The sequence below is a fragment of the Oryzias latipes genome, chromosome 22 (genome assembly GCF_053564925.1).
Source record: "Oryzias latipes strain Hd-rR chromosome 22, Olatipes_Hd-rR_3.1".
Taxonomy (NCBI): Eukaryota; Metazoa; Chordata; class Actinopteri; order Beloniformes; family Adrianichthyidae; genus Oryzias; species Oryzias latipes.
This window is the reverse complement of record NC_136258.1, coordinates 19,487,304-19,512,198: the sequence shown is the minus strand read 5'-3', so window position 1 is coordinate 19,512,198 and position 24,895 is coordinate 19,487,304. Positions and strand designations below refer to the sequence as shown.

At 40.6% G+C, this 24,895-nt stretch overlaps 3 protein-coding genes across 6 annotated transcripts in view; 2 read left to right on the top strand and 1 right to left on the bottom strand.

The window, feature by feature from the left end:
• Positions 1 to 1,699: 1,699 nt before the first annotated feature.
• cmpk2 (cytidine monophosphate (UMP-CMP) kinase 2, mitochondrial) lies at positions 1,700 to 7,432 on the bottom strand. Its single transcript, XM_004085034.5, has 5 exons — positions 6,585 to 7,432; positions 5,208 to 5,322; positions 4,788 to 4,989; positions 4,394 to 4,627; positions 1,700 to 2,330 (listed from the first exon to the last, which is right to left on the bottom strand). Exons 1-5 carry the CDS (start codon positions 7,167 to 7,169, stop codon positions 2,210 to 2,212), a joined length of 1,257 nt encoding a protein of 418 aa, XP_004085082.4. The 5' UTR covers positions 7,170 to 7,432; the 3' UTR covers positions 1,700 to 2,209.
• Positions 7,433 to 10,512: 3,080 nt separating this feature from the next.
• On the top strand, positions 10,513 to 15,830 carry rsad2 (radical S-adenosyl methionine domain containing 2). The gene is made up of 6 exons (XM_023951893.2): positions 10,513 to 10,904; positions 10,981 to 11,142; positions 13,056 to 13,285; positions 13,358 to 13,507; positions 15,209 to 15,241; positions 15,329 to 15,830. The coding sequence occupies exons 1-6, from the start codon at positions 10,586 to 10,588 to the stop codon at positions 15,491 to 15,493; spliced, it is 1,059 nt and encodes a 352-aa protein (XP_023807661.1). The 5' UTR covers positions 10,513 to 10,585; the 3' UTR covers positions 15,494 to 15,830.
• Positions 15,831 to 16,594: 764 nt separating this feature from the next.
• The window catches only part of rnf144aa (ring finger protein 144aa), a 31,307-nt gene continuing 23,006 nt past the window's right edge, over positions 16,595 to 24,895 (top strand). Inside the window, exons 1-2 of one of the 4 annotated variants that reach the window (XM_023951347.2) lie at positions 16,595 to 16,769; positions 17,108 to 17,212. The gene's annotated coding sequence lies outside the window, so the exon portion shown is untranslated. Of the gene's footprint in view, positions 17,213 to 22,234; positions 22,448 to 24,895 lie in introns of those variants that run through there. The other 3 variants (XM_023951349.2, XM_023951346.2, XM_023951348.2) reach the window with 3 other exon arrangements.

Sequence of the window (24,895 nt, the reverse complement as noted above, 5' to 3'; positions counted from 1 at the left end):
CGCAGAGGAATGACATTGATATACAGCGCTCCATTAATTGCCATATGAATAGGGTCTGCATTTGGTTGGTGCGCTGCTGATGCATCACAGTAAAAGAGATGGGTCACTCTGTCTTCTCCAGCCCCAAGCTTTGCCAGGCTCATAATTACTAAAACCCCCAATTAATCTTCCCATCACACAGGCCAAATATACACTTCCTACCGTATAAATGAGCTACGGCGTGTGCACTTAGACAAAAGTCGTGTGGCCTTTTACGCGCTAGGCCATAAAGCAGCAGCAGCGAGGCCCGATCCTTCACGGTTGCAATTGTAGAGGCGGCCGTTGTGCACGAGATACTTTTGGGAATGAGGTTGGCGTTACATTCAGAGTGGCAGATCGTGAAAATCTTTGCAAGATAGAGGAGTTTTGTTTGGTCCACAGCAGTTTGGCTTTCTCAATAGAAAGCTTTGTTTGTGCAGAGGTTAAAGGTCACCTAATTCTAAGATTTGTCCGAATTTAAACACTACTCACCACTTAGCGCACTTGATAGTGCGTTCACCATTTTGTAGTGCTCTCCGAATCTGCAATTCCAAAATTGAGTGCCCTATAAATCTCCCAGAAGTCCCTGCGAAAAACTAGTGTGCATTGATGCTCACCAGAGTGGCTAATATAGACCACAATGCATTTCGTTTGAATGATTTTTCATCTGAAAAAAACGTATGTACCAAATTTTACACACTATAAGGCACACCGTCAACGACTGGTCTATTTTCGAACTGGAAAGTGCAGTAAGTGAGACTAAGGAGTCAGAGATAAGTCGCTCAGTTCCCCTTGTTTGCCGTGTTTACAGTAACGCTACAACTTTTTTGTTACATGTTACATGCTAAAACCAGCCTCTAGTGGTCATTTGTGGTACTGCAACAATTAGAGTTTTTAGGTATGCTTCAAACTTGGGAATCTAATGTGGTATTTTGGAGAAGCACAAAAGGGAAATACAACCCCAGAAAAGACAAAAATAACAGAAGTTTTAGGCATGTAGATCAGAAAACAAAAAGCACAACTGAACGCTAAAACTAAAATCCAAAATAACAACAACACACAAATCTGGAAAAAGTTCTTGAAAAGTCTTGAAAGTAAACCATGTGCAATTAAAGAATAGAAATCCCTTTGGGTTTGGATTTTCTGATCATCTTTATTAGTCTTTTTTGAGGAAGAACAATCCCTTAACCAACATCAGTTTGCACTGTTTGCTAGTGTTTTGGCCCACTCAGATGTAAAAGGCCACCAAACAAAAGTCGTGAATATATATATATTTATATGTATCTATATATATTTTTAGTATCGCCAACCCAAGCAAACACAGTCTGATGGCCCATTCCAATGCCTTGTAGTCTTTCCTGATTGCTCACTTACTACAGATGATACTCTGAACCTTCAAAGGTGGCTTTGAAGATTTACTGCATCATCGCATCACCTTCTGGTTTTTCATCATCTCACCAATCAGACAGAAAAGTCGTAACTTTGGGGGGAATCATAAAAGAAATGTTGATCTGTTAACGTGGACTAATGATGAAACTGAGTGATGCTAGTGGACTTTGATAGAAACAGACAGAATGTGATTGGTTAACGGATTCTACAGCTTGTAAATATTATTAGATTAGAGATTACTCTACTTAGTGTTTAAATTAGTACAAAATTGTTGCAAAAACACACAAATATATAAACATCAGGACAGATTTTTATTTATTATATTTATTTAAATATTAATTACCTGAATAAAAACATTTTTTTGGCTGAAACAAGTCAAAAGGTTCACTGTTTTGTTTACAAAATCAATGTTAAGATCATTTAAATTGTAATTATCGGTAACTTGAGCTTGTAGAATCATTTTAATGCAACATTTGGTTTTAGGGCTACATTGTGATGTTTGAAGCGTCTAAACAACATTGTGTACACGTGTGGTCATCAATATATCAGTGCATGTTTGTGTGTGTGCGTGTGTGTGTGTGTGTACGTATTAATATGTATTTGTGTCAGCATGCAGTTCTGGCTCCTGGCCACTCAACCTTTGCTCATTGTGAACACAGTCTGTTCTCCACAGTCAGATCTGGCCACCTGCTCTCCTGCTGTCCCATCGGTAACACCTTACTGGCACCCAGTGGTCAGAAGAGGTACTGCACCCACTTTGAGCAAGGGAGAGTTTAAAATAATGTAAACAAAAAAAAAAACCTCATAAGTGGCAGTTGTTTCTAATTAGGAGCAACGTTTGTTGGAGCACTTTATCCGCAGAGGGGCTAGCATCCACGGTGACGCACGGCGGACCGCTGATCCTCCGATAAGCTTCCTCTACTCTGCAGACAGATGCACACAGACAGAACAGCCAACAAGTGAGATAAAAATATTCAAAAAAAAAACCTTGAAGCATGCAAATTCCACAGATGGACCAACATAAAGTTAGATTCAGACAATAATGAGGAATTAAGAGGATGATTGACAGTTCCAGATCTCTCATTCTTCTGGGAGCAGACGCCAACTGTCTGCTGTTTGGATCCTGCGAGCCCCAACATCTGCCTGTCCCACGTGGACCGTCCATCACGTCGGGGACTGAAGATGAATGAAAGTAACCATCGACCTGTCTAAGCAGCGACTAACCGGGTGAGTTCTGACCGGCTTAATGGAGCCCAGCAGCTCAACAACTAATCACCTGCTATTTCTCATCAGCCGGGACAGTAATTGATTGTTAAGTGTTTGACAGACTGAGGAGGCCAGACATGCAACGATTAGCACAAGAAATGTTCCAATTCAGTGTGAAACCTTTGATGAAAACCTCTGTTTTTTATAATTGGACGTTAATACGTTTGGCCTTCCTGGTGTCGAAATTGACATATTTGCCTTTTTACATGTTTATTGATAAAAACTTTGTTTTTGTTTTACAGAAAATATAAATGCTCTAAATATTGAGATTTTTGATTTAATCCCCTTTTTTCAAATAAATATACAACATTTTTGATTAAAGATTACGACTTAAAGACCCACTCCGATGAAAATTGTGGATTTTTTTTGTTTTTTTTTAACATGTTCTTGTGGAATCTTTTTATAAAAAGTTATAAATGAAGCTCAAACTGCATTTTGTGGGTATTTCTTTATTGAAATTGTTGTGAATCATAAAACATTCTGTGTGGAAAAAGAGTTTATTTGGGTTGTAGAAATTACACTTTGCGGGCCACAAGCGCCCTGTTCCATCTCTCAGCAACGGGGGAGGGGAAGAGGGGGTGGGGTTGCTCTCCCGCCCACAACCCAGATGCAAATTTTCTGATGAACTCCTGCCACTCTGCAGAAACTATGTCCGGGAAAATGACATTCATTCATCTTCTTAACTCGTTTTGACCCTTTCGGGGTCACGGGGCCTATCCCGCCCACTCGAGGGCGAAGGCAGGGGACATCCTGGACAGGTTGTGTTTCACAAATCACACACTCACATTCACACCTAGGGGGCAAGTTAGAGCATGTTTTTGGACGGTGGGAGGAGGCCGGAGAGAACCCACGCATGCACGGGGAGAACATGCTAACCCCACACAGAAAGGCCCCCCCCATTGGTGTTCTGGTTCAGGTCCCCCATCCGGGACTTCTTGAACCGTCCTGCGCTGCACCACCATGCAGAATATTTTTGGAAGATGACACTATTTTGAAATCTTGGCTATAAAGGGCATAACTGTAATTAAACGCTTTGAAAATACAGTAGATGAAAAGATGATCGGAGTGGGACTTTCAAAAGCTTCCAGACGCTTCATCATTTTCAGAAATGGATCATTGATTCTTCAAACACTTCAAACGCATTTAAACTTAAAATGTTAGTTCTTGTATTTGGATGATTTTAAAAATGATTTATTTTTTGAATAAAATTGTAAAGTTTCTGAGTTTTTTCCCAACAATTCTTCCGATGGGCGAACTTCACAGGTTGTGAGGGTCGGTGCCTGTTTTAGTCGCGTTGATCAGGTGTTGTGTTCTGTTTTTGTCTCCGTTTCTCAGCTGTTTGTGTTGTTTCCCCTCACTCCATACCAGATCATGGTTTTCTGTTCACCTTTTCCTGTTTTCACCTCATTTCTTTCTCCTCTTTTAGAGAATTTTCTCATGGCTTTTGACCTACTTTGAAAATTCTTGGCCTTTTTTCGCAGCTAATATTCTTAGAAAAATAAAAGGAGCTGTTGTTGTTTTCAACCGTTGTTCACTATTTTGTTGTTGTTTTCTTAGCATTTTGAGAAAATGTATGAGTTACAAATCAAGAATTCCAGATTCCAGCAGGTTTTGTTCATAGTTTTATCTTTCACAAATGCATCTTTTTACATATTTACTCGTTTTCTAAACTGAGATGAATGTTTTCTCCAAAACGATAATTCAAATGTTAACGCCTCACCTCAGACGGAAAAGTTGGTTGCGGTCCAGCTTTTGTTCTTCATCCGTCTTCTCCAGACCTCTGTCCTTCAGCCTCCTCTTCCTCTCTTCAGCATCCAGAGTGAGCAGGAGCACCAAGCTGGGCCGCAGCAGATCGCCGGGCCAACTGTAAACTTCCGAACCTTCCCCAGGAAGGTTGGAAACCGGGCCGCCTGTTGCCGTGGCGATGGCGTACGCCGCCGTGCTGTGCCAAAACCTGCAAGTAATGAATCGCAGATTGAAGAAGACTGATGACAAAAATCCATCTGCACAGGGCTCCATCCCACCACTTGGAAAGAAAAGGGGGGGGTTAATAAAGGGTCCCAAAAGCGAGGAGGTGCCACTTCCCCCGCCAACAACACATCAACTGTCTTTACCTGTCAACAATGACAGGCGTCTTCATGCCTTCCTGGGCTATCTGCTGTGCCGTGATGTAGTTCCCCAGAGCGTAGAAGGCTCTACGGATGAGAGGCGGCTCCCGATCAAAGAGGGCTCTCCAAGGGGACAGGCAGTCGGGAGGGGATCTCAGGAGTGCGGCCCCAAGAGTCTCCCTCAAAGACTCGGTCAAAGTGGTCTTCCCTGTGAGAGGAGGAAAGACAAAAACTGTTGAAAGACAGAAAAGTGGTTTGCTTTTTATGAAAGTGGATGAACAGATAAAAAAAAGATCAAGATGAAACAGAGAGAACTGTTATTAACGGTTTCCATGGTGATAGGTCATGTTAATATCCAGGTAATTGACAATAGCCATCAGCTGACCCCTATAGATCAATCAACGCCGATGAAGTAGCATGATTTACCCGTGGCGTCCAGTCCCTCTAGGACAACAACAGGGAACAATGGCTTCTGGGAAACTTCCGCTGAGCCGGGAAGCATCTCCAGGACAGACGCCGCCTCTGGGATGACGTCCCTGCACTGGAGAACACAGAACACAGCGTTTCCTTTACGGAAAAAACCCCGGGATTCGATTAAATGGTCTGCACTTGGAGGGAAAAGGGAAAACGGATCTGGTCCGATCATGTTTGGATCTCTTTTCAAAGCGTTCCCAGTGGTCGTTTGATTATTTTTATGATGTTTTTAGCCCAAAACCTGTGTGGCTTCTCTAGGACATAGTTTCTGTAGAGCGGCAGGACTTTATTAGAAAGGTTGTTGGTGCTCCCCCGCCCTCTTTCCCAACAGCCATAACTGAGGCCTCTCTGTTTACTGGCTCTACTGCTAACTTACACTCCCAACCTAACAATAGAAACTTTTCAAAGGCTGGTGGAAAACTTGAATTAATGAACTTCTCTGTTTTATTCTATCATATTTACTGTTTTATTACATTTCTTTGGTATATTTATAAGAAAAGTTTGTGATTTTAGTGTGAATTTGCCTATTCATGGGATTTGACCTGTTGGCAAAAAATGTAAAAATAATAATAAGACAAATTGATAAAATACGCTTGGGTTATTTCTTTAACCCAATTCTTGGGTTAGTCCCCTTGGGATATATTTCTGGCTTACTTTTTGGAGCAATACTTGTTTTTCTGGGGGTCATATTGGTTTCATTTTAACCTAATTCATGTTTTTATTAATTAAAATAACAAAATTAGTCCATTTGGGATTAAAAAAAACCAACTCACTTTATTTTTGACTATGTCGTTTCTCGTGTTTATGTACGGTGGCCCAGAAGGGTCACAACACAACACATTAACTTTACACACAACACATTAACTGCAGCAATTGAAGTGCTTTTATTCTGAAATTTGAGCGGCTAACTACCTAACAGAAAGTAACGTCACAGTGAGCTGTGGAGGGAGCATGATTAAAGTAAAATAAAGTAAATCTTATTAGTGATTACTGGTTTGTGTGTTCGCTTCATTCCCCTCCCTTAAGAGCATTTAATCAAACTCTATTTGATAATTATTACATTGAATGGTGATAGGTCACATTAGATTAATTAAAGATTATACTAGATTTGGAGCAATTATATATTAAAAATATAGCATTATTTTCTTTAGTTATTTTATTTTCTTAAATCCTTTTTCTAATAAATTTACGAATTCTTAAATAGATCAAATGTATCTGTTTTATGTCTTTTTTTCTTTCTTATTGACAAAACCTTTATAAAGTGGAACAAACTATTCCCTCCTCGACCACCAGAGGGCGCCAGATAATCAGTAAAATTCGGCAACCCACCTTCCTGAACACGTCACGCGCCTCCTCAAAGCTGTAGAAGACGTCATTGTTTATCATGCTGAGTGCAGATGGGTGGCATTCGGGTTCATCAGAGGACACCACAAAATAATCGGACACCGTCTCGTCCTCCGATGGAGACCACAGGCGCTGCGTCCACGCCTGCCCACCTCCTCCACTCGCAGCGTAGGAGCACACTAATAGTGGCTCGCGGCGCCCCAAATCCCGCAGGAGTCGCTCAACGTGCGCCGAATATTCAGCGCTGCTTTTTAGAAAATAACCCCTGATAAAAGAGTCCCTGACGCGGGGCAAAAACGAGCCCATGGTGGTGAGATCGCACCCCGGGGGCAGCTCGTTTGACAGCTTGTCCCTCAGCTCCGGGTAAAACTTTGCTCCCTTAATTCTGTCTCCGGTGCAGACGAGCACCGAGAAGCACCGGTCCTCCTGTCGGAGCCGCCCGAACACCCGCGGCGCCCGTTCCCCGCCGTGCCGCGCCTGGAGGCGAAAGTAATGCGGCTTTTCGTCGACCTCCACGAGGAAAACACGGGAGGACCACCGTGACAGCAGAGACTTTGCGTGTTTCGCCATGCTTCTTATCAGCACCGTCTCCTCCCGCGAAGTTTGACAGCTTTGAGCGAAAGTGTGAGCCCTGCCGGCTTCCGTCGTACGATGAATCTAAAATGAAACTGATGGCGCCAAAGAGGCAGAAAACGAAACTTACAATGCCTCTGCTGTCACCAACAGTTTCCCTTCTAGAGAAACGAAAGGCAACACACTTATATAACAAAAATAAATAAAAAATGGGTCATTTTCAGGCAAGTGCAACTGACAATTGGATTTTTCTTCTACATAAGAAAATAATTCTTAAACGTGTCCCAAAACGTATTTGCCCCCCCGTAATAATTCATTTGAGTGATTATAAAACATTAAAATAAAGCACCAAAAAAGGTTAATTGTTTCAAAACAATAATGTGGGTTCATATAAAACCTAACAGTTGTGTACGAAAAAGTATTAACTCCTAAAGGCTAATGCCCCTTACACTGTTTCTATGGTAAAGCAAGGCAAGGCAAGTTTATTTGTACAGCACAATTCGTACACAAAGTAATTCAAGGTGCTTCACAAAACAGAAAATGCTTTAAAATCATAATACATCATAGAAATAATCAACGTAAAATTTACTTTAAAAGAAAAGAAAAAATTTGAAAATTGATTTAATAAGAAAGGAAGGAATGGTAACCACTCTTGCCAATCAGGAGCAAGCTTGTTGGAAGGCCACAACCCCACAACACGAAAGCGGGACATACAAAGACTGTGTCTGAATTCCCATTCCTATGAGGTTCCATTTGTGCCAAAAATATCAAAATGTGTTTTTGCGTCTACTGTTATGTCTTTGGTCCATTGTCTATGTCCACTGATCGTGTTTTTGCGTCCACTGTCTATGCTTTGGGCTCATTGTCTATGTCTATTGAACGAGTTCATTTTACATTGGTTCATGTCTATGTATTACTAAGCAATACCTTCTGCATGCCCATGATTCTTTGATTATTACTTTGTATTAACTTTGTGATGTATATGCTTGCTTTATCCTTAAACCTTATCTTTGTCATTCATTGTCCTTATCCCATGTCGTCTAACTACGGCGTCAGGAAGATCCTTATCAACCGTTGCTAGTGTCGTTTGCTACGTCGTCTCACCATGTCGTCAGGAAGATCCTTAGCAACCGTTGCTAGTGTCGTTTGCTACGTCGTCTCACCATGTCGTCAGGAAGATCCTTAGCAACCGTTGCTAGTGTCGTCTGCTACGTCGTTTCACGTGTCGTCAGGAAGATCCTTAGCAACCGTTGCTAGTGTCTTTTGCTACGTTCTTTCACCATGTCGTGTCCTTAGATCTTGCTGTATTTCAAATTTTGCAAAAGTCGTCAGAGAAGTCTTTTGTACGGTCGATAAATTGTTTCCCGTATTATCACGGAACAAAACACTTTAAAAAAAAAAAACCTTTATTGACAATCCTGCAAACGCGCACTGCCAGAAAGGGGGGGGGGGGGGTGCAGCGTACAACGGTTTCACGTTCCCGTTTAAAGTTATTTAGAGTATGGCTTTAATTTAATCTTGTGATGAAACTATTATTTCAAATTATTTTGAAAAATGACTGATCTTTATAAAATATGTTGTTACAAATCTGATGGATAAACGAGGATCAGACGGGCTAATAAGAGCCTTATGTGGTCCCGAGTGCGCCATCTCATGGTCACATAAATAGATATAAGAAAAGCTCAAAAAACAGTCAGTTTTCGACTGTTATATTCATAATTAGTGACTCGACCCACTAAAATTTGAGAAGGTAACTCATCAAAGATATTTTAAAGGCCTCCTTGCAAGGCCCCCGTAAATCGTTCAGCGGCAAAAAAATAAATATTGCCATGGACTAATGACTTGAGGGTTTATTTCTGAACAAATACATTAAATCAACACCAATGTGTTTGTAATTTTATTATTAATAAATCAACCACGTTTTTCATGATCAGAACACAGCACATTCATAAATAGTCTTCGTAAAATGTTCATATTTATTATGTGTCATTCTCCGCGTTAAATAGAAGTAGTTCGCCTCCAGATCAGGTGGTGGCGGTAATGCGCCACTTTGTTTTCGTTTCAAGCGTTGTATGCAAGCCCCCCCCCCCCCCCCCCCCCCTTCTGGCAATACGCGTTTGAGGGAATATCAAAATAAAGTTCATCTTAAAAACGTGTTGTCATGGTTAACCCTGACGTCTGCTTTGATAAACATTTCTTTTTCGTTCCGTGGTAGTACAGGAAAAAATTTACCGGCCTTACAAAGGACTTTTCTGACGACTTTGGCAAAATTTGAAAAACGAGAACATCTAACGACAAAACACGGGGAAACGTCGTAGCTAACGACAGCAGCAAACACCCTAGCTAACGACAGTAGCTAACGACAGTAGCTAACGACAATAGCTATCGACAGTAGCTATCGACAGTAGCTATCGACAGTAGCAACGGTTGCTAAGTCCTGACGACAAAGTGAGACGACCAAAGACATAGACAGTGGACACAAAAACAGATTTTTGGCACAAATGGAACCTCATACATTCCTGAATTCAATTTTTTAAATGGCAAATATGACGTCATCGATTTTGCGAAGTAAAAATCTCATTGAAATGAGAGTTTTGTGACGAACATTTATGAATCCACTATGTACTGAAGATATAGAAGTTGATGGTTTATTAAAAAAATACCCAAACATTTTTTTTTCAAAAATCGTTCAGATGCAATGCATTGTGGTCTATATACAATATATATATATATATATATATATATATATATATATATATATATATATATATATATATATATATATATATATATATATATACATTCAATCTAGTGAGCATCGATGCACACTGGTTTTTTGCAGAGACTTCTTTGCACAACAAAGGAAAAAGCATCATAATAGCAAGAAAATGTCAATAAAACATATCAGTGCAAGAATAGTTATTCTAACAATATTGACCAGTCACCCAGACCCTGATTACTACACTACTGCTGCCATGCTTTACTGTAGGAATAATGTTTCTGTAGTGATTTTGTTTGTTTTTGTACATGGAAACAGATCTTCAAAGCTGTTTTTGTTCTAATAGTCTTTATGTGTCTTAGGGGTAATCAGGACATTTTCTGGTCAATGTGACCCCTTTTTTGTTGTTCTTTTTCATCAGCATTTAGTTTTTCTCCTATCTCTTTTTTATTTTGTTGAATCCTTCACTATAACTGAAGAAGATAAGTTTGGAACTGTAGCTGTTGGATAGTGCATACTATTCATGTTTCAGACTTGCTGGTTTCTTTGTTGGTAAATAGAAACTCTGACTCTCAGCTGATCGCTCCTCCCTCCCACCCTCCGTCCCTCCAGCCTATTTAAGGCTGGCTCTGCTGCTCTGGGTGTGTCAGCACAAACTGCAGCTCACAGATAACAGCTCCCAACTTGTCACAGAATGCTGCTCTCTTCACTGGTCGAGCCTCTGATAGCGCTGCTGCAGCTCTGCATCAGCACCATCCACTGGATTGTCGCCGGCGTCTTTGCAAAAGTCTGTTTCTGGGACGGAGGAGCGAAGAGGGGAACAAACTCTTGGGCTGTGAGTAGGAAACCGAGCCAGAAGAGAGATCAGACTGCGCCCATTCCAACAAGCGTCAATTATCATTTCACTCGCAAGTGCAACTACAAATGTGGCTTTTGCTTCCACACTGCAAAAACCTCATTTGTTCTGCCTTTTGAAGAAGCCAAGAGGGGGCTCAAACTTTTGAAGGAAGATGGTAAGAGACCCAGATTTTTGGTGACAGTTTTAATGCTCTAAACAATGAAAACTGAATTTGTTTTTTTCCCCCTTAGGGATGGAGAAAATCAACTTCTCAGGAGGAGAGCCCTTTTTACATGAGAAGGGGGAGTTCTTGGGGAAAATGGTCCAGTACTGTAAGGTGGACCTGCAGCTCCCCAGTGTCAGCATTGTCAGCAATGGAAGCATGATCAAGGAAAAGTGGTTCCAGAAATACGGTAAGATTTTTACACAACCATTGGATTAAGTTTTGTTTTGAGATAGCTGCTTTCTCATTGGTCCACTGTCCAAAGATGGGACCATGCTCTTAGTACACATACAGATGGATGGTGTTAAATTTGTACTTAGATGGTTAAAAATTGAAGATTGAGACTTCTGTTGTTTTTCTTATTTTTTATTATCATTATTAGTATCTCTGGTACAGCAGAGCAAATACAAAAAGTCAGGGTAAATAAACTGCATCCACTGCAACCTGCTAGTGTTTGGAAATAAAAAAAAAGATGTTGATATTATAATAATAATAATAATAACAAACTTTATTAATCCCAACAAGGGGAAACTTCAGTTCCAGTACATCTCGAAGAAGAAGGCCAGACAAACAATAATAACACAGAATACACACACATTTCGAGAAGTTACTGAGGTCAATGCTGCCGAGCGCCTTAGATGACCTGCGCCAGCGCACCTCTGTATAGCATGCAGATGGTCCACGTTGGGGGGTGGGGGTCGGGTTGGTGACAAAAAAAAGTTGTGTCTCTACACTGCGTACAATGTGTAGATACAAGGAAAAAAGACTACACCGTTTAACACAAAAAAGCACATATTTAGACAAAAATCAACTGTACATGAGGCTCAGGAGGGTGGGGAGAATTGGGGGGGGGAGCCCTCCATGAATCTGTCATTCAGGTGCAGCTCCGCGAGCCATGCACATCCTCCAGGCATCACACGGAGGAGGGAGGGGGGTTGTGGGGAAGCCAAGGTCAAGCAGGGGGTGAGTTGCAGTTATCAGCCCTGTGAACAGGTATGAAGTCAAAATCAGGATGTTCATAAGTCCAAAAGTCAGAACTGTTCAGCTACATTAACACTGGACATGTGACGCACTAAACGCGCATTCTCAACACCTGTTTAGCATATTGTGTTCACACTGTACTGTACTTGCCTGATACAACCGCATGTGCCTACAGTTGGAAGAGGTTTGGTGCAAAATGTCAAGGTGGTGCGAATCTCGTGAATCTTACTCCAGGCTTTTTCTTTCAAAGTTCTATTCCAATATATAAAAAAAAACTTGGTGCCATACAAATCTGGCAATGGTACAAAAATAAATAGCAACTAATCAATTTATCCTCCATGAACAATTTTCGAGCGGTCGGCACTTCTGTGTAGTAAGATGGACGCCATCCAAAGGTCTCTACCAAATTGCCCTGATTGGCCAAAGTTTAACCTGGGTTAAATTTCAACAGTTATTGCACGGAGAGCCTGAAAACGGTTGTAGAAACATGTGTAGCAACAAGAGTTTCGAACACGGACGCCTACAATTTGCATTTACGTGCGTTTACATACTTTTCATTGAAAGCAGTCGCTTAAAGCCATGTTGCCGAGACCACTGTGAACATAGCTGTACTTGTTCTAAGCAGCACTGCATACGCATTTCTAATCCAACTGACATTTAACCCTGTCTTATCCTATGTGCCTTCTTATGGACTACTTGGTCTATTACAGTCCAAGATTTCAGACAGAAGGGCTTCAGAATGTCCTTAAGAAGAAACTGTTAACTTCTTGGTTCTTTTGCTATCAGACATGGATTGTGTTTACCCATTCCTGACATGTTTTGATGGACGTCTTACATCTTCGTTAGAGTCGTCAGAAGTCACCTGTCAAACTTTGACAGGTGATGTCCGTTTTCTGCTGCAGGATGTTGCTCCAGGTATGGAAGCGTTGGCTCGCTTTCGGAAGAAACTGTTGCAAAATCATCCTCAAACGTCAAGCAAATTAGGACTTCAACCTTCATATCATCATTACTAAACATACATAAATAACAACGCAGAAAGGCACTTTGCAAAAATGCAAAATAGTTGCTGATCTTTATCCTCAAATTGTTTTTGTCCCAAACCTGTTTTCTTCTCTCCTCTAGGTGACTACTTGGACATTCTGGCGATCTCATGTGACAGTTTTGACGAAGAAACCAACCAGTTGATTGGGAGGACCCAAGGCAGGAAGAGCCACCTGGACAGCCTCTACAAAATCCGCAGCTGGTGCCAGCAGTACAAAGTGGCCTTCAAAATCAACTCGGTCATCAACACCTTCAACATCGACGAAGACATGACAGAGCAAATCCGGCAGCTGGACCCTGTCCGCTGGAAGGTAAAGGTGGGGAACACTATGGGTGCGAGCAGCTGGGAGCTGAAACCCCGCTCATCTTGAGCTTGTGTGAAGGTCTTCCAGTGTCTGTTGATTGACGGAGAAAATGCTGGAGAAACAGCCCTAAGAGAGGCGGAGAAGTTCGTCATTAGCGACCAGCAGTTTCAGGAGTTTCTCTGCCGGCACAGCGACGTCTCGTGTCTGGTTCCCGAGTCCAATGAGAAGGTAGGATATCAAGAAAATGATCTTTCTGTCATATAAGTATGACACTTGTTGATAAGAAGATATTGTTATGGATAGAAGAGATGTTGTTAATACCGAAGATATTTTGATCAACATTTTATTTTGGGAATTATACCAGAAAATTTAAATTTTTTTCTTTATTTTACACTTGAAAAATGTTTACTGTGTAATGATTGAAGTCCAGTGATTCTTTCCTCTTTAGTCATACTTTGCATCATGTCTATTTATGAACGTTTTCATCTGTGAAACTGCCAGGAATGGTCTTAACCCTTTTTGTAGTTTGATCAATTTGGGTAGCGGGAATCAACAGCAGCCGAATATAAATAAATAAATAAAAACATGTAAAAATAAATAAATAGAAAAACATGTAACAATACATATATATAAAACTACTGCTGAATTTGACCCCATGGGTTCTCACAGGGTTAAGAAAAGTGACTTTAAACATGACTCAAAAATGGGGCAGTTAAAAACTGATCACTAAATGGCGTGTTATATGATATCTATATATATATATATATATATATATATATATATATATATATATATATATATATATATATATATATATCATACTTACATTTGCGCTCAAAATTATATATATATATATATAGAGAGAGAGAGAGAGAGAGAGAGAGAGAGAGAGAGAGAGAGAGAGAGAGAGAGAGAGAGAGAGAGAGAGAGAGATAGATATCATACTTACATTTGCGCTCAAAATTCCTCTCAAATGGGGTGTAGAGTCAACATTCTCCGCTTGTAATCTACCAGCAATCTAGAAAAGTTGCAAACAAAAGGAAGCATGACCAAATAAGGACAAACCCCAAGGTACAACCATTGACTGTGTAAGAGAACTGGACTGAGTGAGTGTGATGTCATCTATAGAAAATGACACATAGTCAATTCAGTCGTCATTTGTTCGCAATATGGCGAGCCAAACCTCATTAGTAAGCAGTGATTGGTTTGAGTCGGTCTGTGTCAACGTTTCTATGGCAACCACTCTTGCCAATCAGGTGTGAGCTTATTTGAAGGCCACACCCCTTTCAGTTGAAATAACTACTAAAAAACGGGACCATAGTGCCTTGGATTTTAAAAGCAATTCGGACACCAGGACTCGAAACAGTCAAAACAGGGGAAGCGCATAATATGGACCAGCCCAGGAAGAAGGGAAAGACAAACTCAAAACATGACAGAACAAAAAGAGAACCAAAACACAAAAGCAAAGAAACTAAAACTGTAACAGAGGTAGGAGAGGGGGAATGATTGTTCTGACAAATAGAATGATGGAGTAAGAGCTGTTCATGTCTCTACAGAAGTCTATGGGATCTTGGCTGCTAGCAGCCAGTGGGTACTTCCTCTTTGGAACACGAGGGGGGAGGGATCACTCAGTCCAGTTCTTATATATAGTCAATGGCCTTGACTGTGACACATCAATGCAGCGTAATATATGAACTCCACTGGTAGATCTGATAAAAGCAGTTGGAGTGAAAGCATTAGGAAATGTGGAACTCCATTCATAAAAGAAAGTATATATAAATAACTGGACATATTTGGAAGGTGTAGGTGGAGTTTTTAAAGAGACCAAACTGTTGATGAGCCATTATCAGCAACATCTTTAAGGCATTTTTAGTTAAATGCATAATTTTACACCTGTTTATGTCTGATTTGTCCTTTTCTCCTCCTCAGATGAGGAATTCCTACCTGATCCTGGATGAATATGTAAGATCAGAACCTCCTAAAAGAAGCAAGTTTATCTCCATAATTAGGTTTTTAAGGAACGAACACACTGTATTTCCTCTTCGGCAGATGCGTTTCCTGGACTGTCGAGAGGGCAGCAAACGTCCGTCCAGATCCATCCTCGATGTGGGAGTGAAGGAAGCCATTTGCTTTAGCGGCTTTGATGAGAAGATGTTTCTTCAGAGAGGGGGGAAGTACGTTTGGAGCAAAGCAGACATGAAACTGGAGTGGTGACAGGAACTGCACCATGGCTGATCAAAAAAGAACAATTTGCACAATGTAAATAGACTTGCTGTTTTGACTGTGTGTAACTTTAGCAGAAGGATTCAGTTACGAATGTTAATAATGTGTTGATTTACAAAAAACTTGCTGGTGTATATTTTCATTTTTGCCATTCTGCCTTATGTTATTGTTTTTTCCTAATTTTTTTTGCTGATGCCTTTGGAAATAAGCTAAGTAGGCGAGTTCCATCGAATTTCTTGTAAAAAAATAAACTAAAAACCTGCATTTGAAAATTCCAAAGTGTACATAAGTTTGTGTTTGAGAAGAAAATAAAACCTCATACACTGTGCATGTTGAGTGTCTCTATAAGAAATGGCGCTAACCTCTGCGATCTTTATCTGGTCTTTATTTGGCATCTGGTACTTTATCTTTATTTGATCATGAAAAGGTAAAAATAATCCAAAAACCTTAATAATCTCTCTCTCTATGCCCAAATTGGACGTGGAAAGCATTTCAGATAAATTCAAATGTAGAATATTTCAATACTCAATAGAGTTTAAATAAAGTTTTGTTGCACTGGATTTCATATATGCGTATTTTTATTGACAAAATTTAAAATAACACAATTTGAAAATCTAAAACATAAGGCAATATAGCATCTCACATTTATAAAGCTAGAACAACTTTTAAGCAGCATAAGACATATTTATAAATACCAAACTATAAATAACAAAAACTTAAAACCGCAAAATTATTAAAATAAAAACAAAATAAAACATTTACTTGTAGCCTATTTTTTGTAGGAAACTGCAGAAGGCAGATAGTTTTTGAAATGCAAAAAAAATAGACTTTTCTTTCAGAAAACGACGTTTATTAATAAAAATTATACCTAAAATATTAAAATTGTTTAAAATAAACAAGAATTTCTTTCTTTTTTAAAACGACCAAATTGAATGTTAAATGTTGAGATTGTGTTTTTTGTTGAAAGCCACCTACATAAATCATTCCAGAAAATTGTAACCGTTTTGCTTTATGTTTGATAGAACGTAAATCTGATGCACGTGCCATTTGGTTTTGCTATTTCAGAAACGTGCAGTGTTTGACCAGCAGGGGGAGCACTCTTGTTTTAAATTGGTGAAACAAAAATAAAGGTATTGGTGCTCAGCTGTCCTCTAGGGGGCAGAGTTGGACGGCGGAACGACGGCAGAGTCTGTGGCAGACTAATGGCGTCTCTCCAGTGAGAAGCAGCTGATTTCCTACCGAGCACGGCAGCAGGAACGGTGGAGAGGTAAACACGCCGCCCCCGGATTTTTTTCTGAAACAAGATAGCCCGCTGCTTTGGCGCGAGGACTCTGCCACGGGCTGCACGCGCTGGGATATCTGGGAAATTGGTCGTTCCATCAGACAAAACAACAAGCCAAGCGAACGAAGAGGCGGCGCGAGCTCCCTAAGCTTTTATTTGTTCCATTTCTTCTTCGTATTTTATGTCTAAAATTGATTTAGTATTTTTGTCGTCGGTGCCTGCGTTTACCCGGGGCCTAAATTTGGGCCCAGTCGGCGACAGTAGCAGGTCAAATGTTTCCACCGCGATGTTTGACGGACACATAATGAGCATCCCCTCCCCAGAGATGTCCTGCCACTCCGCCTGACTGCCTTGCTCGTTAATCCAATTCAGCAGATCATCTTCTCCTGAGGTCACAGCATCGAGACGGCCTACTCTCAGCCAAACAGGTGAGACTTCTGTGCTCCTCTTCATCCTCTAAACATGATGTTTTTGCAGCAAACAGTTGGATTGTGGGAAAGAAATTAGCTGCAGGTGGTTGTTTTTGAGTGACATCACTCAACTCAGACTTTATGGGAGCTGAGACTTCTCCACAGCTGGTCAGACCTCCATTTTTCTATTCCAACTCCCACATCATGGGAGTAGAGTGACTCTGAAAGCAGGTGAGGAGACAAACAGCCCTCTTGCTGCCCCAGGGGTTGGGGGCTCTAAACTGTCCTCCACTCCTCCGATCTCCTGCTTCAGCCATCAAGGACGAGCAGAGCTTCCATGCCTTCTTCTATTTTTATTTATTTATTTTAGAAAACCCTCCCCATCAGAAGGAGGTAAACAACAGGAAAAAAAAAAAAAAAAAGCATCATCCTGCTTCTCCCTTCCAAGCCTGCAGAACGCTCAGAGGGGCCGTTAGCAACGGGGCCCCCCTTTCCAGAGGGAAGCCGTGATGGAATGAGGATAGGGTGACTTGATCTTGGTGCAGTGTCAGAGCTACAAACGTGTTGTTTTTAGGGTTCGGTAGCTCGTTCGCCTAGAGCTGCGAGACGGATCGCAGTCCGAAGTCTGCCACACATAGGGCACACGTAACAAAGCATCCTCCCTTCCCCTCAAACACAAAGCTATAAGTCCGGCTGCTCTACTCAGAGACACGGTCGCTCGGTACACCGGTCCGCTGGAGCGGACTACTTGTCTTCTATTTTGTTTATTTTTTTTGTTAAAGTCACTTCCCTCAGTTTATACTGGACATTATTTTTTCATCGGGGATGAGTCATTAGTTGGAAAATAAAATACGATATCATCGTCCATCCCGATGTTTTACTGTAAACATCGTCAACTGCCAATTTAAGGGACATCACCCAACCCTAGTTGTTTTCCACGCAGGATGGGCTCTTTCACAGTAAAAGCACTAAAAAAAATCATTCAAAATGCGAATTTGACCTTAGCTCAATTGTTGGTTGTTTAAATTTTGTGAACACATCGCGACCAACGCTTGAATTAAGGTCAAATTCGCAATATTAAAGCCAAAAGAAAAAAGTTTTTACTGTGCTTTTACTGTAAAAGGTTCTGTCCAGTGTGGAGTGGGAACCTCCAAACGCACCGGAAAACACGTTTGGCCACATTGAATAGAACCTTTCACAATAAAAGCACCAAGAAAACCTTTTCTTTTGACATCAAAATGCGAACTCAACCTTAACTTAAGTGTTGGTCGCGGTATCCTCCAATTTTGTGCCTTATTATATTTTTTATACTTTCACCGGTGCCTGAAGAGTAAATCGAAAATTTACCACAATATCGTCTTGTGCAATAAGCCGATAAGGTAACCTTATCACAGATGTCCCCAATATTGTTAGTGATCAATATTGCAATGAAGATAAAACTTGGGATAAATGAACAAAGAGCAAAACAACTAAACATATTATTTCCATTTCACTGCAACAGTTTAATTGAAATCAAAGTCAACATAACTTAAATTATAGTCCAAATGAGCCTTGTCTACATAGGAGGTGAATATCTACAATAAAAGGGCTCCATCTGAATTGTCAAATTCATAAAGGGATTTATTTGATACGTTAATCAATTCAAGCTGCCATAAGATTGTTTTAGCACATTTAAAGTAACTATTTATCTTAGTTTTTGCCGACTTTTGCCAAATCCGTATTGCACAGCTTGATATATACGATCAATTCACGATATCTTGTGCAGGCCTGGGTGATATAATGAATTTGCTCATTTCATTCTACCTGTTACTAAAGTATCAGATTGGGACTCAGTATTGACACTAAAAAATCAAATGACTCGGAATCGGCCCAAAGAAAGCTGATCGGGACATCCCTACTTAAATGTTTACACACATGATGTTTTTCCAAAGTAACCCATCGTTATTGTTGTCCATATTGGTTTTGGCCAATACTACCAGAAAGGTAGATATTTGTTCTTTGGGGCGTTAACCTGACACACCAGTTCTTACCCGTTTCCTATTGAGATGAAACTGCTGCAGGGAAGTAGAAATGATGCCTACTTGCTTTGCTAATTGTTTCCTTTATCGCAAGTCATATCGTGTTCACAATATTGATGTCTAATATCGCACATCGCAAGTTTTCCTCATACCCTGCAGCCCTAATGTAAAACCTTATTTAGACGTTACATTGATTTATAGGCGCATTTGGTGAATGTCTATACTAAAGCACCAATTATGGTCTGTAGTTCACAAAGCAGCACCTAATGTAAATTAGATTAGTAAAGTGACATCCGTTTAGCTTAACCTACACTACAGCGTTAATCCCTACTAGGGGTTTGCTATACTAATGAGTGTCTATTGGGTCTTTAAGAGGACTGAATGGAAAATGATCTCTTCAATACTTTTATTTTAGATTTTAAGGGACGAATAACAAAAAAAAGGATCAAATTCAATTCCATGAAGTTTAAAGTCCATGTTTTGTTTGCTTAAAAAAGTTGTCAAACCAGAGGATTCTGCTTGTAAATGATCTCAAAGATAGAAAGAAGTCATTTGAACCACAACTTCCTGCTTCTTATTAAATTTCTTCTTGATCCAGTAGGTGGAACCGTTTAGTTCTACATTTGTAAAGCCTTAGTCACATGCACCTGTACGGGGAGTTGACTCTTACAGGTGTTGTTGGCTTGTAGTAAAAAAGTAGTAAAAAAAAAAAGATCATGAACATATTGGCTCACAGAGCGACCTATGACCTTGATATTTCCTGCGGGCTACCTGCATGCGCCATACAGGTTTAGCCCTTTTTCACCCACAGACAGCCTGCATCCACGCGGGAGGGCAGTTGTGACTTGGGCCATAACGAATAAAAACTGCCTTTAGAGTTTATGCTTGCAGATGGATCCTCCAGTGGCGGTAGTTTACGGTCCACACTGTAAACGCTCTAGCGATGAGGGAGGGTGCGGCAGCAGAACCCGATGCTGAAAGTCCCAAAAAGTCCAAACTTGACAGTAATCCATAACTTTACATTCACAGGTTTGCTGTGAGTTCTGAAAAGCTGCTAAATGTAAAGACAAAGTTTCCAAATGAAAATCCCTGTATTTAAGCTAGTCTAGTACTTCAGCCGTGTGTTTATTCGTCCTTTAGCCGTACGTTTCCCCAGTACAGCTAAAGCAGAAGCACTTTGGACAAAGTCCTGAACGCTGTGTACGGTATAAATGCCGTTCTCACACACAAAAGCGTCAAAAAGCAGACTCAACCGGCTATATTGAGTATTTGGTGGATTCTTTTGCGTCCTAAAACATCTACATGCTGTCACATCGAACATCCGAGCTTTTATTCTTTATGACCTGGTAACATTCAGATGAGAACTCACTGAGGAGTCATTTGACTTCTTCCTTCAGTGCTGCCAGGTCACTGAGGGTGTATGCAATAGTTTAAAGGCAATTTCAGTTGGGGGAGGTGTGTGTGTGTGCGTGTGGGGGGGGGGGGGGGGGTACTTTTCAGGTGCGAGTCAGAGGGAGATGTTGACAAGTCAACGGCTTCTGAGTCCAAAATAGCTCAGCAAAGAACTCCAGCCACTTCAGCTCAGTGTGTTTGGGCTCCGTTCCAGGTATTGCTTGAAGATGAGGCGGGGTTATTATGAAAGAGGGGGAGGCTGCATTATGGGATGCTCAGGCTCTCAGCTGTGTGGCATTCTGAACATGCTTTGGTCCTCCCGGGCAGGTACGCCGTGTAAAAGGAGACGCTCTTACGCAATGCTCTTCAGAATCCGTGGACACTATCCAAGATTTGGCTTTTAGGCGGCGTAGGGGTTCACGGCCCGCCTTCAGGACTCAGAAAGCTAGCACCAGTCACATTTAACCAAAAGAAAAATAAACCTAAAGCTTCCAAGAACCATGTCACACAGCTACTAAATACATTTTGCGCATATTGCATGGATGAAAATACTTGGAAAAAGTGAGAAAAGTTGTATAACGAATGAACCACACTATAACAAGAATTATGAATAAAACACAAAGAACGCATAAATCAACGTAGAACATGAACCGTACGTGATTATAACGCTGTTTATATGCACTTCATTAGCGATTCCTGCGTCAATTAGATAGTTTAACCATGAAATGAGTGCCGTATACACAATACAAAAGTCATACATCGGTGGTAGACGCGTAAAAAGTCATTTAGACATACGCGGAATGCTCGTGGAAAGCGACAAATTTGCGCACACATTATGCAAAAATGACACAGTTGTTTAAGATTGACATAATAATTGCATATGAACGACGTAAAATATGCGCTAACTTCGTAATTTTTAACGACCAAAACGTTTTTAACGGCTCAAAAACAAATTCACGTAAAGACCCTTTGGCCGAAACCCTCCATGGACATCTGTGCATGACGACAAATGACAAACACAAGAAACACGTAGGACTTACGGATATCACGGATTGATCACAAAAGACTGAAATTTCATACATGAAAAAAGTACATGGTGGCTGTGAGACACGACCTTAAAATTTCTATAAATAATTTTAGCTTCTTTTTTGCTGTCTAGTGTCTCTTTAATAACTTTTAGGGTTCCTCTGGGTTTTCTTAGGAGATTTCCAAAACTATTGAGAATCATCATTAAATCCTTAATAATTTCTGTCCACGATAGACAAGTAACCGTATTAGTTTCAAGGTGCTAGAGGGTATTTTTGGTTAAAAACAATCGGTTTTTCCCCCCAGAAATTGAAACGTTTGACTCTGTTCTGTTTGAATTTGGTATTTCTTGAAACTGATATTACAGGTTCTGCTCATCTTAAAGTCGCAACATCTGTTCCATCTGGCTCCAATATCTTGATGAGTTCATTCAGAATAAGCAGGAGCAGATTTATTTCGATGTTTGGTGCTTTGGCGTTGAAGTTAGTTGGTAGATGTCGAATCCTACGCTCCTCCAAAGAGGCCGTTTCTCTTCCTTCCGTCACTGTTTTGGTGCAAACGGACAGGATGCCGGATCATTTGGGTTTCCTCTGAGTCGGCCCTTTGACGACAGCAGCTCGTCCGTCGGCAGCGAGGAATGTTAGTCCCGTCGGGAGGGGCCTGGGAAGTGAGCCGGAGACAAAACGCTGTTGTGCTGCAGCGTGCGCACAAGGAAGGCCCTTATGAGACGCCAGATCCTGGAATGACACCAACTCCGTACCGCTGTTTTGTCTGCAGAGCTGTAACTGAGTGACTTTGGGGAATAGCTGGGTTCACGGTGGGTAAGATCTGACAGACTCCACTCTGACGGACTCTCTGGAGCGTCTCTGCTCCCCGAAAAAGTAGAGCGGCTGCAGCACTCGTACTTTACGGCCATCTCTATAACATTTAAGTGATTAAAGTGTAATAAGAGGATAAGAATAAGCGTCAGGCGGGGCTGGTTAAAGCTAATGTGAACAGACACTTTGTCAGTTGTCTTAATTCTTTTTGAGTTTGTTGCATATTTAACTGTCATGTTGTGAGATGGTTGGAACTGTGGGACATTTGACACTTCGGTGGAGCGTTTTGTTTATGTCTTCTCATCTCTTCTGCTTTACGCTCGGTGTTTTACTGTTGATGGAGCGATACACTCGGTTCAGATTTGAGTTTTTGTGTCACGGGTTTGTTCGATTCGCACGGATCAACAAGAAAAAAAAACAAAATTCAGATTTTTTTTTTTCATTGGTTAATAAGAAAGTAACAGTGAAGACAAATCTTTCAATTTATACTTTTAAGCTAAGCCTTGTGCAAAGTAATAAATAGCTAATCTTTCTTCTTTTTAGCACAATACCCATTTGACACTTTAAATGTAGAACTAATGGTACACAGTACATACTTTCTCCATTATTTGGTTCAGCGTTGTAACGCATTTTGGTTTTAAACCGGGAATTGTGGCATCCCAAGAAGACACAGCTCGGTTGGTGCTTAAGTTAGGAGGCTTTCAGTCAACAATAATCCCATTGATCCAAATGGGACGGCTAATCAGTTTCACTGGTAGATTAAAAAAAAAAAACTGTCACACCTTTGTTTCTGCTTTTTCTTTCACACAAGTGGTTATCTACCTAAAAAATGTCTCAGTTCCAATAAAAGTCCACTTGGGGACAGTACGCAAGTTCTAACCGGAAAACAGCTATTCTACTGCTATACTTTGCACTTTCATGTAATTAGAAGCACCTCCACCTTCTTAGTAAGACTTCACCTAAAAGACATTGAAAAGTCTTTACTAACCTCTTAAGGCTCGAGCTGATATTTAGGCTAACCCTCTACACACGTACTCACAGGACCTTAGTTAAGCAGAATGAACTACTGTGGTATTATAGCCCAAAATGTGATGTCCATGCATGTGGACACCAGGTCTTAAGAGGTTAAGACTTGCTGTTTATCAGATGATAAATTGTCAATTAAAAAAGAGCTTATTTGGGATGTAGAAAAAACGCTGGGCGAGTCACAAGCTTCCTGCATCAAGCTCTCATCGATGGGGAGGGAAAGGGGGGGCAGGGTTGTCCACGCTCCAACAGTCCCACCCACGACTGTGAGACAAATTTCCAATGAACTACTGCCGCGCCACAAAAACTCTGGAAACCCTGGAAAACGGACGCTTTTTTGATTTTGGCTAAAATCAGCATAATAGTATTAAAATACGACAAGATATGCTTTTATCTCTAGAGCACTATTGGCAGGGGATTTTCACCTGAGCAAAACCATTTACATGAATTTTAACATGTTGCGCGTCAAGGAGTCTGTACCTTTACCAGGGAAGTCTCACATGTCCCAGGAATGGATGGACAAAAGACCAAGTTTCTCTTATCATTTTATTATTTTTTAGGATTTTTTTGTTTTCAAATTCCTAATTTTTCTGTATTTTTTGAGCATGTTTTTAGGAACTTCCTATGTATTTTTTTTTTAAGTTTGTCTCACTTCCAACAGTTGAAAATAAAAGAAAACGACTCTTATTTATCATGTATTGTCATGTTTTGATCTATTTTATATGACAAGTACTTTTTGTTGGGTATATTATATCGGTTAAAAGTTACCCGGCAAAGGGATGATGTAACTTTTTATCGTGAAAGTGTTCTAGGGTTAAAACAGATCAAACAAGTCTTTAATTTTGGTTGGATGTCTTATGTCACTGCGCATTGCCAGCTTTTGATTTAATACCGCTCTGTTGTTCCACGAAAAAAAGCAGTTGTCACTCAAGCGAACTGTAGTACAGTGTTTACACCAAGACCAAGGAAGTGGACCAGGGTTCACTTGTTTGATTTTAACTGAGGGTGCATTAATTTTGTCAGTTGTCATTTTTGGTTCTGATCAGGTGCAGATTTGATTTTTTTGGTTCAGTTTGTAATGTTTTCAAGCAGGTCCACTCATTTGTAATTTTCTCATGCATGTTACCAAAGTCTAATTAGATGACGGTTCAAATTCCCCCTTTTAGTAAATTATATTTGGTGAATTTCTCTCCCATTTTAGCTCCAATTCAAACTCCAAGAGTTCCTGAACCGCTAGCTTGTTAGCACACTTTTCCAACGCCATGAGGCAGGGAGAAGCTGATAGCAGAGTTGACCCTTTGACCCATTCATCTGTCAATAGAAAGGAGCTCATCGTGGAACTCCTGTCATCGTCACCTAGACAAGAACAATCTTGTAATGAACTTATGCCCAGTCTTATTTGACGTTCACACGGCACTGAA